Source organism: Thalia democratica, chromosome 3, assembly GCF_965202585.1.
Source record: "Thalia democratica chromosome 3, ktThaDemo2.hap1.1, whole genome shotgun sequence".
In the NCBI taxonomy this organism is placed as follows: domain Eukaryota; kingdom Metazoa; phylum Chordata; class Thaliacea; order Salpida; family Salpidae; genus Thalia; species Thalia democratica.
Genome location: NC_139167.1, coordinates 96,771,748 through 96,795,033, shown reverse-complemented (window position 1 = coordinate 96,795,033; position 23,286 = coordinate 96,771,748). Strand labels below are relative to the sequence as shown.

Below are 23,286 nucleotides of genomic sequence, written 5' to 3'. Positions count from 1 at the left end.
TTAAAAAATTATAAAATAATATTATTAAACCCCGATTTTAAATATATACTTAAGATAAAAAAAATAAAAACTGAAACTTGGTACTAAGTTTTTTATTTACATATAGAATAGATAAACAAAATAGATAGACAAAAACATAGCAAGTAACAAATAGTTTTTAAAACACAAAAAATAGTAGGAAATTAGTTCAACGATAAGAAAAATAGTATTTCGTCAACACGAAGCGTCCTAAACACAACTAACATCTTCTTCTAAAATTTCAACATCCATTTCACAACAATGATCAATGACAATATCGTATTTATATACTCTTGTTTTTCTACTCTCCACAGAAAATACTATAATATTTAAACCAATACAAACAGCTTGCACGCGCCACGAATAAATATTTGGACCAAACAAAGTAAAACTTCTGGAAAAACTGTCAAAAACCTCACAACTACTTACATTGTGTCCACCAATAACAAACAGTTTATTACCCATGCTAACTGATGCATAAACATATCTTCCTTCAATCATATCCGGTAAATTTGTCGATTTATTTTCATGATAGTCGTATGCTTCTACTGATTTTAATGTCTTATCAGAGTTGTAACCTCCACATACAACAATGTTTCCTTCAAAAACTGTACAAGCTGCAAAACATGCTTCTTCTTTTGTGTCAGCTAAATAGGCCCATTTGTCATTTTTCAAATTGTAAGCATAACATAAACCAGCTTTGTTAATTACATATAAGTTTTTCTTGAAGGAGCAAACACAAAAATACTTGCAGTCTTGAGGTAATTGCGCTTTAGTTGACCAAGTTTTAGTTTTGTTACCAAACTTTATGATAGACTCATTGAATTTTACATTTTGAGAAAACCCTCTACCGTATTCAGAATTATTCAAAAACCCACCCAAAATAAATAGTTCTGAATTAACAACAGCAGTTTTACATTCTCCAAGAGAGATCGGCATTGAAGCATAATATTCACATTTAAAATTAGGACCTCTTAGTTTATAAACACTTTTGACGGTTCTTACAGTTCCAATTTTATAATTTTTAATCTTTCCTCCACAAACTAAAATACTAAAATCATCTTGTTTGCAATATCTGTTTTCATACAAAACTTTTGGTAAAAGTCCTAAAGTTTTTCTTCCTTGCATTGCTACTTCTGGTTTTATACTTGTCAAAGAAGACTTCATTTAACTTACGAGATCTAAGCAGATTAAAAATATGTGTGTCAGATAAATATGCAATTAATTTCTACAAGAAACACTTTTTGAATGAATGAAATAAAAACAACCTCTATAGACTAGATATAAAATGTAATGTTTAGTTCAACTCATAAAGTAAAAATTCATTCGAACTTAAGTATTTTATGAACAGTAAATTGCTTTTACTTAATAGTTCAATTAAAGATAAACTTACTGTTTACATATTTTAAAGTTTTACATAGAAGAGAATATTTTCCTTGAACTACAGTTAACTGATTTTGAAGATGAAATATGTAAAAAAAGTTCGTTGTTTTTTTAGAACTTTTATTAAATAATTAGTTTTAGTTATATTTAATTGTTTGTTTAACTTAGTTAAACAGCACAAAACTTATAAGTTAAATAAATGAAAAACACTGCATTTACAAGTATGTAGAAGCAAAAGTAAATAAAAGTATACATAGGTAAAAAGGTTTATTAGATTACAGATATTATTTTGGTTAAAAAAACATATGTACTAATATATGTATGTATTTAAATATTCTTTTTATTAATACAAGTTTTTTATAGTTCATCAATTTAACGTAAAATTTAAAAAAATTGTAAATTAGATACTTACTAGACTTACTGACTTATGTAACTTGAAATACTACTTTTGTCTTTAAATAGCTTATAAATATGGATTTTTTCACCAACTGAAAAAAGAAGATTAATCCTAAAAATTTAAAAATACATTTTAGTAAATAAATATAAAATAAATAATTTTTAAAATAGTTAAAGTAAAAATATAACAAAAAAAGAATTTAAGTTTTTTAGAAATAAAAGATAAACCACACCTTACGCTACCATTAGTTTACATAAACTAGTTTTGAGTGATTAAAACGAGTTTTTAGCTTTTCTTTTAATTTATTTTTGTGTTAGGCGTATAAGAAGCTTTTTTTTTTTTTGTTTTCTTTTTTTATATTTTGTCTAAATTAAACAATATCATACTCTTTTATTTTGTATATCTTTGCTCAAAGTTAAAATATAAATCAGTGTTATTATTTGAAATTTTTAAGAATCATAAATGTATTCTTTATAGTCAAAAATTTTTTTTAAACGAAAAAAAATTTATGTAAATTTTCTCTAAATGCCAGGGTTTAAAAACCTATATTTTAAATATACAGTACAGACATATAAAACTGCTTCAGTAATTGTTATTAATATTTTTCTTCGACTTTTTACATCTTATTTAAACAAATATGTATAACTAAACTTATTTATTGTAGAAAGTTTTTAACTTTCAACTAACATTAAAAGCACCTAAATAACTTATTGATTTTATTGATTAATCTCTGGGTCAGTTTTTGTTAATTACAAATGTAAAAGTATCGGCTCAAGAAAGAATGAGTTTTTATGTTTATTTTATACAAAAGTTTTTCGTTTATACTTTAACAACATTTTTAGCTAATAAAAGCATCTGTTTAGTATTTAGGTTTCTTAGGTACGCACTTTTAAGGTAATGCTGTTTCAATTTTTTTTTTTTTGATTAGTTAAAATCCAGCTTAAATGTTTTTAATAAAAAAGTCTTATTAACTATAATATAATTAGTAGTACAGTAAATTTAAAGTAAATAACCATAAAAAGTACAGATAGTAAATAAAAACATTTAAAACTTTAATAAACGTTTACGATCAAAAGTTAAATTTATATTTACTGATATTCTTTTATTCTAATTTCTTTTTATCTAAATATATTTTGTTATAAAATTAATACTTTTCGTAATTTAATTATTAAAAGTTGAAATGTCATTTAAAAAAATTATTTAACCTATTCAATCAAGTATAAGTATATTTATATGGTATTAAATATGTACCTTGACGGTGCAAGAGTCCTATTAATGGTTTCAAAAATGTTTTCATTTAATATTTAAAAATCAATCCCTGTGGTCAACGCATAAAAAATAACAAATTCAAAGAATAGTAAATGATAATTATATGTGTTGCCTGATGTTATAGGGCCTAATGTGAGTTTTAAAACTTTTTAAGTTGAACATAATAAGATACAAACCCATTAGTTTTAAGTTAGATACTTGAAAAGACACTAAGTTAAATTACAGTTTTATTTAAGTATTATAGCATAACTAACTGAATGTCACGGTCAAGTTGTTAAAATTACATAGTCACTTTTTAGTAAGCTTCAGAATCAAAACTTTAAAAACAGTTCTACATCTGTTGACCTCGCAATATTCAACTAAATTTTCAGTTGATATGAAGGTTTAAATTTTATGGTTTGCTCCAGAAAAAAATATATTTTTTAAAATAAAAAAGTTCAAATAAAATTTATGACTTAAACTAAACATTTTTGATGTAAAAATGTACTAAATAGTTTATAAACAATGCAAAGTAATATTTTTTTTGCATTGAACAGAACTTAATAACGGAAATTTAAGCAACTTAGTAAATAGTTTACCAGATATAAAGTAAAACTTGAGTAAACAATATTTTTTGTTACATAACAATAAAAGTTAATTTTGATTTATCCTAGCTGGCTTAAAGAGATGACAAGATAAATGTGATAATTTTTTTTTTTAATCTTTCTATAAAATTAAATCAACATTCATTATTTATAAGTTTAGCAAATAAGTACAACAAAATACCTAAATAATTTTGTTTATGAATATGTAAGCCATTTTTTCTTTTTTCTTTATTTTTAGGGGGTACACAGAAAACAGGAAACCAAAACACGCTCCTGGTATAATACATAAAACGAAAAATATATATTTAAAAATATATTGAATGAAATATTTTTCTAATGTTTGAAAGTTAACTTTTAGAGATAATACCTAAATAGCAAAATAAATGTAAAGAATAAGCTTATACATAGCTATAAAATTTTTTTTAAAACAATGATCAAATCAAAACACTAATGACAAAAAGTCTTTTTGCTGTTGTTATACATTTTTAAAAGTTCACATAAAACAAAATAGTTATAGGAAAGATGAAAAACAAAATTAAGTTTTTTTTTATGTAATGAATATTCTAAAATCAAATAAAACATTAGTTATTACATATGTTTTTTACTAAACCTTCGTTTGTTATTTAGAAAATACAATTTCTTTAAATTTTTGCAGTGCGATGCGAAATTTAAAATATTTAACGTGTATATCAACTATAAATATTTACATAAAGAATTCATTTTCTTTGTAAGTAAATTTCAGTTAACCAATTTATAGCTTTCGTAGCTTATAATAACACCATTTAGATGAAAATAAATCATTGTTACTTTATAATCAATAAGTCCAAATATTTAACTACCTATAAATACTAGATTTCATTTAAGCATTTATTGTTTTAAACATATTTTTTCATCACAACTTTACAGCACAAAATTAATATTATTTATAAATATATTTCTTAAATTAATTCATTAATTCTGTATTTGAAGTTATACATACATTACTTTATTAAGTACGTAACTCGAACATTAAATGTGTGTTGTTTAAGAAATAAACTATTTCTAACGGGCTAGACTGTAAGAATGATTTAAAAGAGTTAAAACTAATTAGAATATTTTTAGTTTGATTGCTTCTTAAATGTTTGTGAAGGAAATTGATTAAATATAACATTGCTGAATTAGTGTTTTTAAAATAAATAATTTTTCATCCTTAATAAAGTAGATTTTTTTATTTTCAACTAACAATGAAACCTTTACTATACTTCTATTTACATGTAGACAAGAATATTTTCTTAATAAAAATCAAATACAAGATATTTGTACAACTTTTGAAATAATAAAACAAATATATTATATTTATGTTCTTATTAATAGTTTATAAGTTGTTTATTATAAATTAAATTAAAAACTAAAAAACTTCTTTATTTTAAATATAATTCAGATGTTAAAGTTAGAACTAAAACACCTCAACTCTAGGTTTAAATAATGCAAATTAAACAAAAGTACTAAACATATTAGTAAACTTAACATTTATTACAGGGAGTAGAAACTAAACAAAAATTTATAAAAATAACAAAAATTATAATAAGATAAACGCAGCATGATCACAACAGTAAAATTTAAAACAAATATAAAACTTTATCACCAAAAAATTATTTTTCCAAATTTTAATTTGAGTTATACTTGATAAAACTTTACTAAGTCAAGTTATTCACGATTTTTTTTTTCTTTTTTGACCAGCTGTCATTAGCAATATATTAATCGATACAATTGTTTCTGATGAGAAATTATTATCAGCAAAAACAAAACTTTTGCTACCAACCCAAACAGCTTCAAAACAAAATAGAAGTAGAAGCAGATTTGGTGAATGCATTTTTTGATAATAACTGTCAAACACTTCGCTATTCGTATTAATAGATCGACCAATAACAATCAGTTTATTACCCATATTAACTGAAGCATGAAATCTTCTTGTTTTAATTATAGTAGGTAAAAAAAGTCCATTTGGTTTCATAATAATAATTTGCTTCTACGGACTAATCATGATTAACCTCCGGTAAGAACAATTTTACCTTCAAAAACTGTAGAAGCTGTTCCAGATCTATTTTGTTTCGTTTCAGATATATAGGTCCATTTGTCATTTTTTTAAATCGTAAAATAATATACTAGTGCTTACATTAAGAGTAGTTTTTTAAAATGCACAGACACAAAACTGATCTTGGTCTTGATATAATTGCGTCTAAAATGACCAAGTTTTAGTTTTTTTACAAAATTTAACAACACATTCATTAAAAAATTTTCGCGGGTATAACAAAATCTATAAAGCTGTACAAAATGCAAAGATTCATTTTTGCTAATTTAGTCCAATTGTCAATATCAATTTGTTAACAAAACATGAACGATTTAATAAATTACATACAAGTTACTTTTGAAAGAAAAAACATAAAAATATCTTTTGTCTAGACTTAATCGAATTTCGTATGACAAAGTTTTAGTTTTTATACAAAATTTTCCAACAGAGTTATTACGTTTATTGTTTTGCTAATACCCGCCTTAAGTAAAGTCTGTATTAAAGACAGCAGTTTTACAGGCATATAGTTCCAATAAGTCTGTTGGCACTAAGAGTCTTGTATAGCTTAAGTATTTAAAATTTAAGTACTTATACTAGAAATCCCATAAGTAAAACTAGTTTATTTACAATTTAAGAACTACTACAATTTTTTTTATTTTGTTAGTAATTTGTTTAACAAATAGTTTAAAAAACTGTGAAAAAAAAATTATAAACAACACAGTTTAAATAAAAATCAGCGAACGAACAAAAACTGAGTTTATATAACACAACTAAGGGATATAAAAAAACTAACATTAATGATTTCGAAATTTTTAAAGTACTTAATACAGCTAAAAAAGTCAAATTTTCTAGATTTTTACCTAAAGGTTACACTAATGCTTGTTATTTACATTGTATAAGAAAATACTGGTATTTTGATACTTCCTAGAAAAAACTAAAATATTATAGCCAATACAAACAGCCTATATCGTAGAATAATAGGTAAGGTTTGAGTTAACTGGTCGCAATAATGTAAACTTTCTAGAAAAACTGTTAATATTTCACTATTTATATTAAAATTTCTACCAACAACAAACAATTTATTACCCATACTAACTAATGCATGACTATTTCTTTCTTCAATCATATCAGGTAAGTATATCCATTTATTTTTTAATAGTCATATGCTTCTATTGATTTTGTATTTCTAACTACAGTAAAAACAATTTTACCTTCATAGACTGTGCAAGCTGCATAACATCTACTTTGCAATGTGCTTGCTTTTTGGGGCCATTTGGCATTTTTAGAAATGTATTTAAAACATCCACCATTGATTTTAAACAAGTTTTTCTTGAAGCAACAAACACGAAAACTAGTGTTCTCTATTCTTAATTGCGTACTAAATGACCAAGTTTTATTTTTGTTACAAAACTTTCTATCAGACTTATTGTGACTATTTGTTATAAGAATACCCACCAAAAATAATCAAATCAGAGTTAACAACAGCAGTTTTTCAGTTGTAAAGTTTCTTTGGCATACATGTATACTTTTCTCAAGCTAATTTAGGACCATCTAGTTTATAAACACTGTTTTCGGATCGACGTGTTTTATCGATACCTCCACTAACTAAAATACTGAAATTATCTTGGATGCAATATCTATTTTCATAAAATTTTTTGGTGGAAAATTGAAGATTTTTCCTTCTTGCATTGTTTCTTTAGGTTATAAACTTGACGAAAACAATTTATATTAACTTCAGATAATTTAAGAAACTTTAAACGTGTTATTGACTAAAAATTCAAAATTTATAACCTAAAAAATAGTTCACTATTAGTTTACAAAAAAAAATAACTTAAGCAAATACCAACTATTCAAATTTTAGTATTTTTTAAGAAAAATAATCTGCTTAAAAAAAATGAAGGTTTTTGATTTATGATATGTACATAAAATATAGTACAATATAAAAATAACTTTATTTTTCTTTTTTATTATAACATATTTAGTAATACAAAACTTAAAATAAATATAAATTTAAAATACCACATTTCATTTCAGATAATTTAGAATTTAGAAATACTTCTTATATGATCTAAAAAACAAGTTTCTAGTAGTTAACACAAAAGTACAGTAGACTTAAAATCTAATTAAAAACAATAGTAATAACTGCACGCAAAAAAAAAGTTTAAACTTTAAAAATTTTGACTGGTTTAACTTATATTAAGTACAACTCAGGTTTATTTAAACATAGAAAACTTCTCTCTTTATTAAATTAATCTTTTTTTTTAACTTTTTCCCTTTATAGTCATACTTTGTTTAATTTACTGACAATTTTGTTATGTTTATCCTTTTAAATATCTGCTATAAAAACTAATTTTGCAAATTCGTGTATTAGCTTTTTTATTTCGAAGTATTTAAATGCAGAGTTTAGGTGTTTTAGTTTCCTAGAGCATCTGAATGCTACTCTTAAGCTAACATTATATATGTATCTATGGTATAAGTATGATACACATAATTTTACAACAACTTATTAATTAATTACTTTTTTCGATTTTTACAACAAAAATCCAATAATACCACGAATTAAGTTGATTCAAATAAAAGAGATTAATGTTTTTTAAATAGGTACTGTAAACTATAATACGTTGAAATATGATCAACATTTTTTGGTCGGTATTGGCGTTATGTTTATTGTACATTTTGTAATTGTTAATAAGAATTTTATTCTTAATAATGAGTAACTTGTTTAAGTTCATAAATTTAATTAATTTGAAAAGTATATTTTTGTGACAAATTTTTACATGCCTTGTTTCGTTTAAAACAAAACATACTTTTTAAAATATTTTTATACCAATTATTTTTTTATTTAAGTAAAAGAAAATGTTAAAAATTACACTAATTTTTTAATTCCTAAGTAATTATTTAATTTTATTGATAAAGCATTAAAATTTGAAGATATCTTTTGCACGAAGACGCTTTTCCCAAAGACATTTTTAAAGAAAAAAATATTTTTAGTAGTATAATTTTTGTACTAGTTTTAAGTATACTCTAATCAAAATTTTGAATTGTTTATCAACTTGTTTGGAAAACTATTTATTTTCGTGGTAAAGCTAAGTAAACCTCAGATAAAGGTAAATAAAAATTTTTACATTTTAGACTAAAATGTTTTTAATAAACTTTTATATGTATTTTTGTTCGCAAAGTGTAATGATAAAACTAAGAAAAAATTGGTTTAGTTTTAAATCAATTTTTTTTTGTATAATTTGCAAGTGTTAAAAACTGACAATAATTTAAATACTTCTTTTTTAAATATCGAATAATTTTTTAATCGTGTATAGTCGAATAATATACATCTACAAGGGAGGTTTAATAAACACTTTATTTTTACAAAACTTTTGTATCTAATCACTTTATAACTATATTTAATCTTTGTTGACTTATTTAAGATAAGTAAGTGTTATTTAGTAATGTGAAAACTAATACTTCGCAGCTATACAAAAAAACAGAATTTTATTTTATTTTTTAATTTTAGATGTTTTTCTAAAATTTCTAACTGTGCACAAGCTATATACATATCAATATCATATCAGGACAGCAAGCTAAAAAAATTACTAATTCCTGAATTGTTGTAAATGTTATGTTAGAACTGTTATGATTTCATTTAACACATATTTTTTTAATTTTATGTTCCAGTGAACAAGCTTTACTTTCATTCTTCGGAGAGATATAAATAAAAATACAAATAACTCAAGCGAGCATGAACAATCATATGCATAATTTTCATGAATTAAAAAGTAAAAGTATACATAACTGTCAGTTAGTTACAAATAAAAATAAGCTACATTGTTTTTCACCAATTAGCTTTTATAAACATTTTAATAACTTCTTCTCACGATGTTTGCGTTCTTAGAACTATATAAAATTAAATATCTTCAAACTTTGATTTTTAAAAATATTTATTTTGTTTATTTTAAGTTATATATATAGATATAAGTAAAAAAAATTTCACCAGTTAATTTAAAGAAAAACATTTTAAATGTAAATAAAGTGTAGAAATAAGTTTAAGTTTTTACCGGCATTTGAACGGTTCTAATTAGTGTTCGTTACTTAATATATTTTGGAAAATAATTTTAAATCTAAATTTATGTCAATAGATGTTACAAAAGATTACAAAATAAATTTTAAAACATAAATAATGATCATGCGATAACAGGTCACTTCAGTTTTAGTTTATAACAGTTTCATATTAAAACAAATTCTTGGTTTACATCAATCTAAAGACTAGTGGTGTGTTTGAATAATTAGCAACGTCATTTTGTTTTAGCAGAACTTTAAGTAGAAGTTTAAGCATGAAGAATTTATAAAAAGACTAATATGCACTCACAAATAATAAAAATATTAAAAAATTAAATAAAAAATAATTTGAATCTTATTAATACCTGCAGTGTTTATTTTTAAAAACTTTAAGGTTATATAATAAAAACATCCAATAAATTAGGCTAGTGTTTAGCTAAAAAATTATTAAAACAAAAATAAACTTTATACAGTGAAAGCTAAAAAATAAACTATAAATTTTACATTTAGTAAAATAAATTTAAAAAGTAAATGTAATATTTAACTTTAAGAATATTAAAATAAACCAAAATGTTTTTGGTTGTTTCATTTCTACTTTAAAAGTTTGCATTTATTTTAGTCGCTTTTAGACAAGGAGCAATAAAATAAAAATTAAATTAGATAAAAAGATTTGAAATTAAGTAGGTACATAATTAAAAGTGGTTTTTAAAAAGGAACTCAAGTACTTACTAATTAGTTAATTAAACAAAAAAATTGATACTAAACAATTGCGAATTGCATTGCTTTGAAACTCACAATTTTAGTATGTTTAGTTAGCAGATAAAATATTTATTAAAATTCAAACCCCTATTTTTTAACACATAAAAAAAACATTTAGCACCGATTAACTCTTAATAAAAAGATTTGCATTGTAAAAAATACATACAAAATTATTGACTCTGCCGATTTATTTTTGTCTATCTAACTGTTTAACGATTTATTTTTCATTTGTACTTTTTAAGTAATAATAAAGAATCTTTACTACTCCGACTAAACACAAATCTAAGTTTTGTTTTTTTAACTTAAATCTTATTATATTTAAATAAATGTTATAATTATTAGAATATTAAAAAAAAAAATTAAGTCTTTGAAAACCAGATTAATCATTAAAATGTAGTTTACTAAAATGTATTCAAACCATATTTTTATGTTAATTTTTTGATATAAATTTGCATGTGTAATCTTTTGTTTAGAAATTAAATGTATCCATTGCGTTATATTTAAACTGCCTCAATTACAAATAAAAGTATTGGTTTTTGACCTCAATGTGTCTACAATTAGAGAATTTTTAAACGCAAATTAAATAGATGACACGATCAGAAAAGTTAATGCTTTTATTATATAATTACAACATAAAATAACGTAAGAACTAATTTTAATGTAACTGTATGCGTTATATTTAAACTAGCTCAAATACAAATAAAAGTAATGATTTTTTTTTTTCATTACTAACCTTATAATAAATCAATTGAGATAATTTTTGTACATTTAGATAACATTGATCAAAATATGAGAGCTTTTATTTAACTTTAAAACATAAACTACCGTATGAAACTAATTTTAACAATACCGAAAAATGGTAGAAATTTTAGATAAAGACATGTAGAAGAAACAAAATAACATTAATTTATGACTAAACATTATTCTTTGCAACATATGTTAGTTTTTGTAGAACTTAACAAAACTTAAATGACTTATATCGCTTACTTCACTGCATGTACTTTGTGACCACTTATTTTCACTAACATCATACATTAACATATTAGTACCAACTCTATATAAGTTCATAGAAAAAACTAAAACTTTATTATCAGTACAAATAGCATTCCAAACAATTATACTCATCGTAAAAGAATTGATTTATGGTTTTACCAAAGTAAATTTTCTTGAATAACTGTCAAATATTTCACAATTTGTGCTATTATATCCACCAATAACAAACAACTTATTACCCATACTAACTGAAGCATAAAGAAATCTTTTTTCATTCATATCTTGAAAATTGGTCCATTTATTTTCATAATAATCATATGCTTCAACTAAGTTGTGGTAATAACCTCCAAAAACTACAATTTTACCTTCAAAAACTGTACAAGTTGCGTCATATCTACTTTTCCTTGTTTTAGATTATTTGGACAATTTTTCATTTTCCAAATTGTGAACAAAACATTTACCAATTCCACTAATAACATATATTTTTTTCTTAAAAGTACAAACACAAAAATCATTGTTGTCTAGACATAAATGCGTTTTAAGTGACCAAGTTTTAGTTTTGTTACAAAACATTTCAACAACTCCATTTAACTTTTTATTTTGCGAAATCCCACCCAAAATAACCAAATTATGGTTAATAACAGCAGTTTTGCATTTGTAAAGTTCTTTTGGCATACATGCATACTTTTCACAGATTATTTCAGGACCATCTAGTTTGTAAACACTGTTTTAAACTTGACATCCTTTACCGTGTCCTCCACATACTAGAACACTAAAATCTTTTTGGTTGCAATATCTGTTTTCATACAAAACTTTTGGTAGAATATCTAACCTTTTTCTTTGTTGCATTGTTGCTTCTGGTCTCGATTTAGACAAAAAAAACTTCACTAACTTCAAAGAAATTTCAAAAAACATTAATCTGTTGTTTGTCAGATAAGCGTATTATAACTCTCCAATAAAAATACATTTAGATAATAAATTGTATTTAATTAATACCGTATAATAAATACTTTTAGTATGTTGTAAATTTTATAAGGTTTTACGAAAATACGAATGTTCAATAAAAAAACAACTAATCTCTAACGTTAATTTTACTAAATAGCAACCATTAAAAATTTATGTTTTAAGTAACAGAGTATATTACATTAAGATACTTAAATGTTGTTATAGATGATATATGTTAAATAGAGTTTAGTTTAGATGATTTTTTAATATATTAATTTGATAGGTTTTATTATTATTCAGTTAACTTTCTGTTAAAATATCAAAAACTAAGTTTATTATTTATGTTTGGTTACTATTGTATCTTCAAAACTTTCGTGACATTACAGAAGTAATAATTTCTAAAAATTTCACGAATATTTAAAATTTCTAACTAATTTTCAAATAAAAACACATACTATAAAAATCAATTTTATAAATATATATTTATACATCAGAAACATAGCTTTGAACAATTCGATATTAATAAATATATTACTTAACATAAATTTAAGTCAATAAAGTTATTTTTTGCAAAGCTTATATATGTTTTTACACAACGTACCTATAATTTTTCATTGTATTTAAGTACTAAACTTTGTTGTACAATTTATTTACTAAACAATTTTGTTGTTTAGCCTACATGTTTACTACAAAGAAGTAAACATCTAGAAAACGTTTCTTAGATTTAAATTTAACATAATAATAAGTTATGTAGACTAAAAAAACTTCTGAACATTAATTAGATTAATATAAAGTAATGTCCCCAAGTTTTATATGTGTTTATAAACTAATTAAAAAAAATTAAATTAATTAATACAAGTAGGTTAAAACCTTTTTGTACAACTGTACAATTTTAACAGACGTTTTTTAATTAACAATTTTTTGTTTACTAGTTTACTTATATTCACGTTTATCAAAACAATGCTAAAAAAAAACTTTGAATAATAAGGTTAAATAAGTAACAAATAATGAGCTGTACTATTTTAAGTATAAGATTTATTAATCAAGAACTCAATTTTAAATTCAATAAAAATAGATTATCACAAATTTTTTTTTTATTTTAAAGGTTTTTGTTAATTTATTTAATTTTTTGGTTACTTAAAACATGTAAATAGGTTAGTAATAGTTTAATTATCTTTTGATTGTTTTGAATTCAATTCATATCTTAAGTTATATCAACTCTTGTTTAAACGATGAAGTATAAGTAAAACATTTTTTTAAAGTCTATTTAACTTATGTTTATTATTTTTAGTTATGATATTATTCATTAGGCGTTTGAATCTACATTTTAAATTATGTTAAGCTCTAAAACCTTGATTTAGAAAATATTATAGTAACAAGTATATATACATTTTTTTCAGAATTTGATTATCGAAACTATTTGTAGAAGTAAGCAAATAAAGTATTGCAAGTTTTTTAATTAAATTTTGAAATGTAACTTTACATATAGTAATATATGGAAAAATAAATGCTATAGAAAACAAGTTTGTGCAAAAAGGGAGATTTAAGGTAATTTTTTCATATTATTTTGTATTTTGTACATTTTTTAATATCAAATTTGTTAATGTATTAGTTTTTTTTTTATCTATAGCTGTTACATAGTAAAATATTTTAAAGAATTGTGTCTTTAATTAAACAAATTAAAACGAATGAAACAACCACGGTTTTACAGCTTAACTTTAAACATCCAGTATCGTTACTTAAGTATTTAAATACAACAAAATAACGCTGAAAATAAGCTAGAAAAACGAACTAAAAATCAGCCCAACTAAAGTCAAAAAATGCGCTATAAGCAAAAACAAAACTAACTACGTTATCTCAAAGAAAAGAAAATGCAAATATTAATACATAATTATTTAAGTTAAATTCATGATTTTTGTAATTTAACATCGTTAATAAATATAAGCAAATGTAACGAATATAATTTTATATTACAGTATAAAATTTATGAATATTAATTTAAACTTAAATTGCCAGTTTTATTACAGAAATTTTAAAATATATTTGCAAAAGCTTATTCTTTAACTAACAACCAAAATATCAAAAACAAACACGTTTTTAAGTTTAAATACTTAAAAATTATTTTTTTAAAACTTAAATTTTTAATAATGTATTAATATGTTTTTTTTATACTTAGTTACTACATTTTGATATTCCAAAAACAATGATAATCAAATTAAAGTTTTGTTGAATGTATTTAAATTTGGATTAGTAGTACAAATATTTTAAATATTTGTTAAAAGAAAATTAACATGTTATCTTTAAATACAGTTTTATAGTTAAATTTATTATTTAAATGAGTTATTTAAATTTTAGTCAATATAACTCACCTTTTAACAACTTCTCCAATAATAATATTAAAAGTTTTGTTTACTGTTAAGATGAAGAAAAGTATTTTAAACATTAGTAAATGAAATATTATCTATTTTAACGACTATAAAAAAAATGTGTAGTTTTTTTTTCTATAAATGAAATGATTATTAATTTTTAAAAACTGTAAACTAGAAAGGTATCCTACTTTTATATATATTAAATACAAAAAATTTATCTACTTTATAAAATATTTAATAACCTAAATTCAGTAGTTTTCTAAAACTCTATTTTATCATTTATTTTTAAAATGACCACCCCATTAAGTTATTAATGTTTTGTTTGTTATGAAACTTTCTATAATTGACATATAAGAAATGTGAAGGTTTTAAACTATAAAAGCATGACATTTAAAACTACAAATTTTCAATAGCAATTATAAATAAATTAAACATACAGAAATGTGAATTAACACCAACATGAATTGCTAAGAGCTTGTGTTGTTAATAAACGTATGTGACATATAATCTATACAACAAACAAACTATTTAGTAGTTAAAGATATTTGAACTAATCATTAAAGCGACATCAATGTGACATTTAGTATTAATACTACGCGACATTTCTTAAATAACTGTCTGTTATTTGAACCTATTGTTTTATAGATTTACAAGACATTTAAAACATGTACATCAAAACTAAATAAATTATATCTATGCATCGGTACATTACAGAGGTGTGAAATAATATAAATGTGACATTAGCCAAATTATATTTTTCTAATAAAACTTACTACAAAAATCATAACTAGCACATATGAAACACTAGCAAAACTTTTGAGCTAATATAAACAAAGGGGGTCTTAGGCCATTGACTGAAAAAAAATTTGCTCAATATTTCATATATAAATTAATAAGTGTTTGTAAATTTGCAAATGCATTTTTCACGAGTTTTTTAACCATTAATTTTATTAAGAATAATCTATTTTTTTCTGCTTTGATTTATAGGTTTAGATGTTTTCAGTTTCGCAGCATTAACATGTATGACCATCACGTCTAAAATTCTTCTATTCAAAGTTTTAAGTTTTATACAAATAAAATGATCTTTTTCTAACTGTTAGTATCTGTATTTTAAAAAACAAACATTGAAAATGTAATAAATAACCTGCCTGATGAGTCCTAACAAGGACGAAACCGGTCGTATGTTGTTTCGCATACTGTTGTTGATGTTCCTTTGGTAAAGTTCTTTATTGTTGATAAATCGAATTATCTTAGCTTTGTTAATGATGGTCGTGATAAATACTGATTAAAATTGTATGAACTAGCACACATTATAATCTCACAATAACCTGACAATGTATGAGACGTTGAGCTGTGAACGATTAAGCTGCGTCAATTTTTCGAACTTTACCCATAAATGGTTGCTACTGTGCATATGTACTTAGTAATTGTAGCAATAGATTGTGTAATCTTAATAAGAAAAAATAAAACATTCAACAAAGTGCATAAAAAAGCTTATAATTTGAAAAAGTTATACAATATAAAGCTTTTATACCTTAAAAGAACCTAAAAAAATGATAAAAAATATATTAACACAATATAACAATGAAAATTTCATTGAGTAACTTATAAGTATTTAGAATTTTGCGTAGTAAAACTCTGTAACGCCTTAAAAAGATACTGTTAAGATACTTGATAAGTATATTAAAGTAAGATTAAGGTTTAGCATAGGGATGAATATATGTAAAATTCCGCTGTGCACATGTGACGCAGTGCAAAAACGTCTTTGAGCAAAAGTAACACCCACCTACATTTAATCGATCAAGTTTTGTATCACTTGTTTTTTCACTTTTTAAACAAGTAGAAACTAGGGCTTAGATTATGTTAAATAACTTTTTCTTATTTGATTCAAACGAAGTAATAAATATATAATACAAATAACATTTGTACAGTGGTGATTTTTATTTCTGTTATTTTTGTTTACTTTAGTTTACTTTTATTTACACTTTTAATATTTTATTACGTATTATATAATAAAGCTATAATCGTTATTTATTTAGTTTGTCATTAGTAAGGGGTTTCTAATAAAAATTAAAACAGTAAGCTATTTACTTGATTATAATAAATTATTAAACAACATAGTTCTTATATAAAATTATAGTAAAATTAATAAAACAAGATTTTTAATTGAAACTAAGTTATCACAACGTTTAGAATGTACTGATGCTTATAAAAAAATACCTGTTTCATGTTTTTAGTAGTAAATTAGAAAAAAATCTTTTAATACGTGTACAGTGACACCGTGCATAAGTGCGTCCAAAACTGGTGCAAAATAAACACTTCGTTCGTTTTTTATTAAATGAAGCTGATCGACCTTTACTAATTGAGTTTATTATGACACTTTTCTTTATAATTAAAAGCCGTAGGTAGTAGTGCTTAGATCATATTCATTTTAAAAAAATATTGTTTTTTTCTATCACTGCAAAAAGGTAGCAAATGTATAAAACTATAGATTCGTATAGCATTTATTTTTATTTCGTTTTTATGTGTGGTACAGTCATAACATTGAAAAATTATTGTTAAAAATTTTGGAATTTTAATTTGCAGATTGTATTTTACCTATGATTATTTATATTTAGTTTGTCTAGATGGAATAGTTTGATAAAATATACACTAATTGAGTATGAACATAAAAAATACCAGATAATTAGTGTGTTTTATCAGTACAAATAAATATATAAGGGATTTTTAAATATGGTTTTTTAGTCAAATCTTAAAGTTTTGTTTTATGACATTTAATTTGCAACATTTTATACAAATTGTGTAACACTGACTTCATTTGGCCGGTCACTTTAATTGCAGGCCGCTTATTACTTATAGTGTTTAAACTCAACTACTGATATTATCAATAAATGTTAATCTGTAGTTAACCATTTCTAATCATTTCATACAAATTAATAAGAACTACTAGATTTTTTTTGTATTTTTTAAACAGTTTAAACAAATAGAAAACAGATGATTAAATCAAACAACACAAAGTTAACAAAAACTAATTATAAAAATAAAAGATCATATAACACAACATACACTTAGAAATAGAGTCAAACGAAAATTTCGACTTCTTAATATGTTGGATATTTTAACACAACTAGTTTCAGACAGATTCCCTTAAACTTCTACATCAAGATAACTCCAATGGTTGTTTGAAATATTGTAGATATGTTCTTCTATGTCAGCACGTTCACTAGACAATACTACAATGTTAAATCAAATACTAAAAAAAGAACCCTACAGTTATTGAATACATTAATCTCTCCAACATTAATTTTAACCTTTATAAATTAAATTAATTTGTATTTCGAAAATATGGTGTATTAGTTGCATTTTGTTTTAAATATTTCGTAATCAATACTTTAAATTAGATGTTAGTCATTTAACTTACTGTTTTATTTCAAGGTCTTTCTGAGTTGAAATAGTTCAAAACCAGAAGTAAAAATGCACGGAAGAAAAGTTTTGATTTTCCACCAAACATTTTGTATGAAAATAGATATTGCAACCAAGATGATTTCAGTAATTTGATTTGTGGAGGAACTTATAAAAACAAAACAGTTGTTAATAGTGTTTAAAAACTGAATGGTCCTAAACTTGAATGTGAAAGATATACTTCATTGCCAATCGAACAAAATTGTTGTAAAACTGCTGTAATTGACTCTGACTCATATGTGTATGGAGGATATTCGGAAAATAGTCTTATCAGATCTGTTGACAAATTTTGTAGTAAAACTAAAACTTGGTCATGTAAAACGCAGTTATATCCATAAGATCATGTTTTATGCGTTTGTTCCTTTATGAATAATCTTTACTTACTATTTGAAACGCGTAGATGTTTTATTTATAATTTAAAAAAAAAATGCACCCAATTAACTGAAACAAAGAAATCTGACAATCAAGAAAGTGGAAGTTTTTGAAGGTAAATTTGTTCTTGCTGGAGGTTATGATTATCAAAATAGTATGAATTCAGTAGAAGCATATGATTATTATGAAAACAAATGGACTTACTTACCTGATATGGTTGAGGGTAGATATGATCATGCTTTAGTTAGTATGGGTAACAAGTTGTTTGTTATTGGTGGACATTACAACTTTACTAATGAAGTTTTTGACAGTTTATCAAGAAAATTTGCATTGTTACAACTACCTGATTCAATGACATTATACTATTCTTCATTTCAAACTATCAGCATTGGCTATAGTATTGTAGTTTTTTCTTTGGCAGATGAAAAAACAAAAGTACACATTTATGATGTCATTAACAATCATTGGTAGATGATTGTAGAAATGTAGAAATATTTGAAAATTTGTCCGAAGTAAGTTGTGTTAAATATTCCACATATTAAAATAATAATTTACTTTTAATTATTTCTAACTCTTAGGTTTTCTTTTTATATTCGATGCTTACTTTTTGTTATGACAAAGTCTAGTTTATATTTTCTTTCCGCCGTTTTTGTTAATAAATAAATAAAAAATTATAAATTTTCACTTGGTTGTTAAGTTTGAACTCACGAAATTATCAGTGTTTAAAAAAAAAAAACATCTTATCAGTTTAAATGACTAAAAATACATAGTTGATAATCCTTATAATATTATAATTTTTTTCTAAGTATGTTTATAATTAAGAATAGAAACATTTTTATCTTATTTGAAACCATATTAGAATTGTTTAATCAACAGCAAACTAAAAGGTGCTAAAAACAATTGGTCTTCCATTTGATATCGTTAAGTTTAACGGTATACAGTTTAAAAACTTTGAAATAAAAAAAGCCAAAGTTATGATTTTTATTAAAAAATAATTTTACAGTCATTTATTTTGGATCAAAACTTAAATTTTTTAATTCATTTTACTACTCGATGGGTTTAAGAATTGTTGGTTTATTATTTATAATAATAAACTGTAAAATGGAAATGTATCGTTAGTATGTAAGCTTGTTAAATGTTTAGCAACGGAAAAAACGATCTTTTCAATTAAGAGATCTAATATTTTATTAGATGTTTTATGCATTGAAAAATTTTCATGGCTATACATGTATCTATATAATATTATTAGGTTTCAGAAACTATCTTAAATAGCCTATAAAGGGCTTTTATTTTTTGCAAAGAATACTTTTATAAAGTTTAAGTCATACATTTTGAAGGAATTAGTTTTACGACAGTAAGAAAAAACTAATATTAAAATATGAATATTTTACAACAGTGGTCTTAAATAAATTGTTTGTGCACACTTTTTAATTAAGACATTAATTGATAAAAAAATTATTGTGTTGATAATTTTGTACATAAAAACAACGCCTTTCAACTTATTGTTTTGACTATATATCAAAACATTTTAGATCGAAGTTTAAATAACTAGTACATCAATAAAACTCTTTATAACTGTTATGGTTGCATACCTCTGATTTTATAAACCAATGACAAACACAGATTAGTTAATCATTGATAAAACATCTACTGTCTGATTGTTTGTTTCATTGGTATTTTAAAGTGTAAACTATCTCCTTTAAAGTTCTGTTTTCATCCTTAGAATAAAAATATTCACGCTCAGTTTTAATGAAAAAAACTATATCAATATTATTGATTATTTTTTTCAATTTTAGTAAAATTTTTTTTTAATAACAGAATGCTTAAGCGATTAGAAATATTACTTTATTTATTTAGTTTGTGTATAACATTAAGTTAATTATTTAAGTATTTAGAAATTTTAGAATAAAAAAATACCTAAAAAAATTAAAGTATTAAAAATTAAATGCAAATAAACATACCTAACACTAAAACATACTTTTTCTTACTTTTTTTTATCTGACTTAACTTAAAAAAAAATTTACTTAAGATAACATTATTAAATTATTAAGTAATACTATAAAGTAGTACTTAAACTTGGTAATATGGTTTAATCTGTAATTAATACTTTTTAATATTATTATGTTTAACTAGGTAGAAAAAGCATTTAAAAATTTAAATAAATATAAAAATTTTAAAAGTTAACAATAATAATATAGTACTAAATTTATGTAACAACAGTATGATGATTAAATAATTACATTAACTCAAATAGTTGATATGAAAGTTCAAATACTTTAAGAGTTGTTAAATATGTATTAAAACTAGTATTGAAGTTAGTTCAACAAAATTTCTTAGTTTTATAATTCAAAAAAGAAATTAAAAATAAAATAGTATACACTTGTACTTATTAAATTTTACTAGTTTAACAGAAGTTAGTTACTAAGCTGAATAACTTAAAAGTTTAGCAAAAAATACTTTTATAAACATTTTTAACTTATGGGTTAATTCAGGGGTCGGCAGGCAGTTGGTGGTCGCGGGCCAAATTTCAAGTTTACAAAGTCTTCGCGGGCCGCAGTTTTAGTTTTAGTGACATTTGAATAGTCTTTTGGTTTTAGTTTTAGTCACACTAGAAAAAAGTTTTACTTTTATTCACCTTATCATTTTAAATAACTTTTAGCCATACAAAGAATGACTATTTAAATAAAATTAAATTAGAATAAATTTTACATTGACTAATATATTTAAGTGTTAATAAACTATGCACTTTCATAACCACTTACTAAATTAAATTTAATACTTTTGTAATTTTACATACAATTTAACTCTCTATAAAAACCAAACTTTAAAGACAATTTATTAGTTACTTTATATATTTGTTATATTAACAATCCCTTTTTTCATATTTCTAAGAATATTAACTTCAAAAAAAAGTTTTTGCGTGTTAAATAGTTTACTTTCATTAAAAAATTTAGTAATTAGTTAATATAATAAAATTAATACCTGTTTGTATTATAGAAAGCTAGAACAAATTCTTTAACATAACTAATTTTCGAATACTTAAATAAAATATCTTATTAGTAACTAGTCTTTTACATGGTTGTCACTTAAAATGCAAAAATGTCTGAGTTGTATCAAACCAGCCTAAGTTCATTAAAAGTTTTAAAAGACAGTAAATCGTTGTAAATCAAGCTCAAGTACCCAGTAAAAATATCATCATCATTAAAAAGTTCACAAAGTGTAAAAAAACAAGAAAAAACTACAATTAGTAAACTACACTACAGTCATAAAAACTGTTCTGGGAATTCTAAGATTTATTTAAACTGTTTGAAATAAAAGTCTCACACACATCTGAGTTTTCAAGCTTTTAAAATAGCCTGTTTGTGTAGCAACCCAGTTAAAAAAAAGTTCACAACATAAAGAAATAACAAAACTTGTTAATAGTAAACAAACTACATGCCAAAAAAATATAAGTCAGCTGGAATGGACAATTAACTTTCTTAAACATTTTTAACAAAAGTATAAAACTTAATTGAGTCATTAGCGAAGAGAAAAACCTCTTTTTTATTAAGCATTACAGCAATTCTTTATCTGCAATAAGAGTTTAAAAATATTAGTTGTAAAATAAAAAATGAGCAACAAAAATAAAACGTTAGTTAGGAGTTATTGCGAGAAACGAAAAAAAAAACAAATCACAAAAGTCAGTTCCAACAAAGCACATGATAATCTTCAGTAACTACAGAAAAAATTTGTTAAGGCAAGTTATAAAGTAGCAAAATTTATTATTAATAATGAGATACCGTTTATAATTGAAAACTTTTTTAAAGAATTTTTGTTGGCGGTAATGAAAAACTTTTGTTTATTTCTTCAATGACAACAAAAAGTCCTATTTAGGAAATGCATTAAAGTCGCATAAATCAAATTATGACTTTAATCAATATGTTAAGATGAGAGCACTGATAGAAAAACTATTGCTCATCTGAGAATTTTTATTAGAGATGTTTTTTTAACTTTGACACTATAGTATAATTTCTTGGTTTAGTTCAAACACGAAGCACAACAATCGGTGAAATTTTACAAGTAAAGGTGCAATGCACCAAAAGTTTTTAGAAGTACAATCCTTTCTTTTATTTTTAGTATAAAGTTTAATTAAAGTTTAAAAAGTGTCTTATAAAGTATATCAATATTAAAAAACACTGTTAAGCTACTTTAGTATATTTTTTAATAAAGAAATGTTTATTTGCTAAATTTCTTGTGTCAAATCGAAATTTCACTACTTTACATGTAAAAATTGTTTTAAACTCTAGTCTTTTTCAAAAATTCTCAAATTCAAGTTTTTTTCCAAAACTTTTAAGCATTAATTTTCAAGTTTAAAGCTTGAACTTGATATATTATAACTGAAACTAACACTTTGGGTTGAGCAAAACTTACATCATAAGTTTAATTTGCCACTCTTTTAAGTAAAAAAGCGAGCCTGAATTAACAAAAACATTCCTGATATGTTTGTATACAAAAAACAATTCTAGCCAAAAACTTATAAAATGACTTAGTTTGCCTGAGATTTGAAGTCTTCAAATAGTGATAGTCTGAGTGTGTGTCAATGTTTATAAACTGGCCCTAAGTCTAGTTTATATTAAATAGGTAGCTCCAAAAAAC

At 23.3% G+C, this 23,286-nt stretch overlaps 1 protein-coding gene across 1 annotated transcript; it reads right to left on the bottom strand.

Moving 5' to 3' along the window:
* Window positions 1-228: 228 nt before the first annotated feature.
* LOC145832665 (kelch-like protein 38) lies at window positions 229-957 on the bottom strand. Its single transcript, XM_082939966.1, has one exon. It carries the CDS (start codon window positions 955-957, stop codon window positions 229-231), a length of 729 nt encoding a protein of 242 aa, XP_082796092.1.
* Window positions 958-23,286: the final 22,329 nt, after the last annotated feature.

Excerpts from the sequence above, each read along its gene's own strand:
- LOC145832665 (XM_082939966.1), bottom strand. The coding sequence starts at position 957 with ATGCCGATCTCTCTTGGAGAATGTAAAACTGCTGTTGTTAATTCAGAA.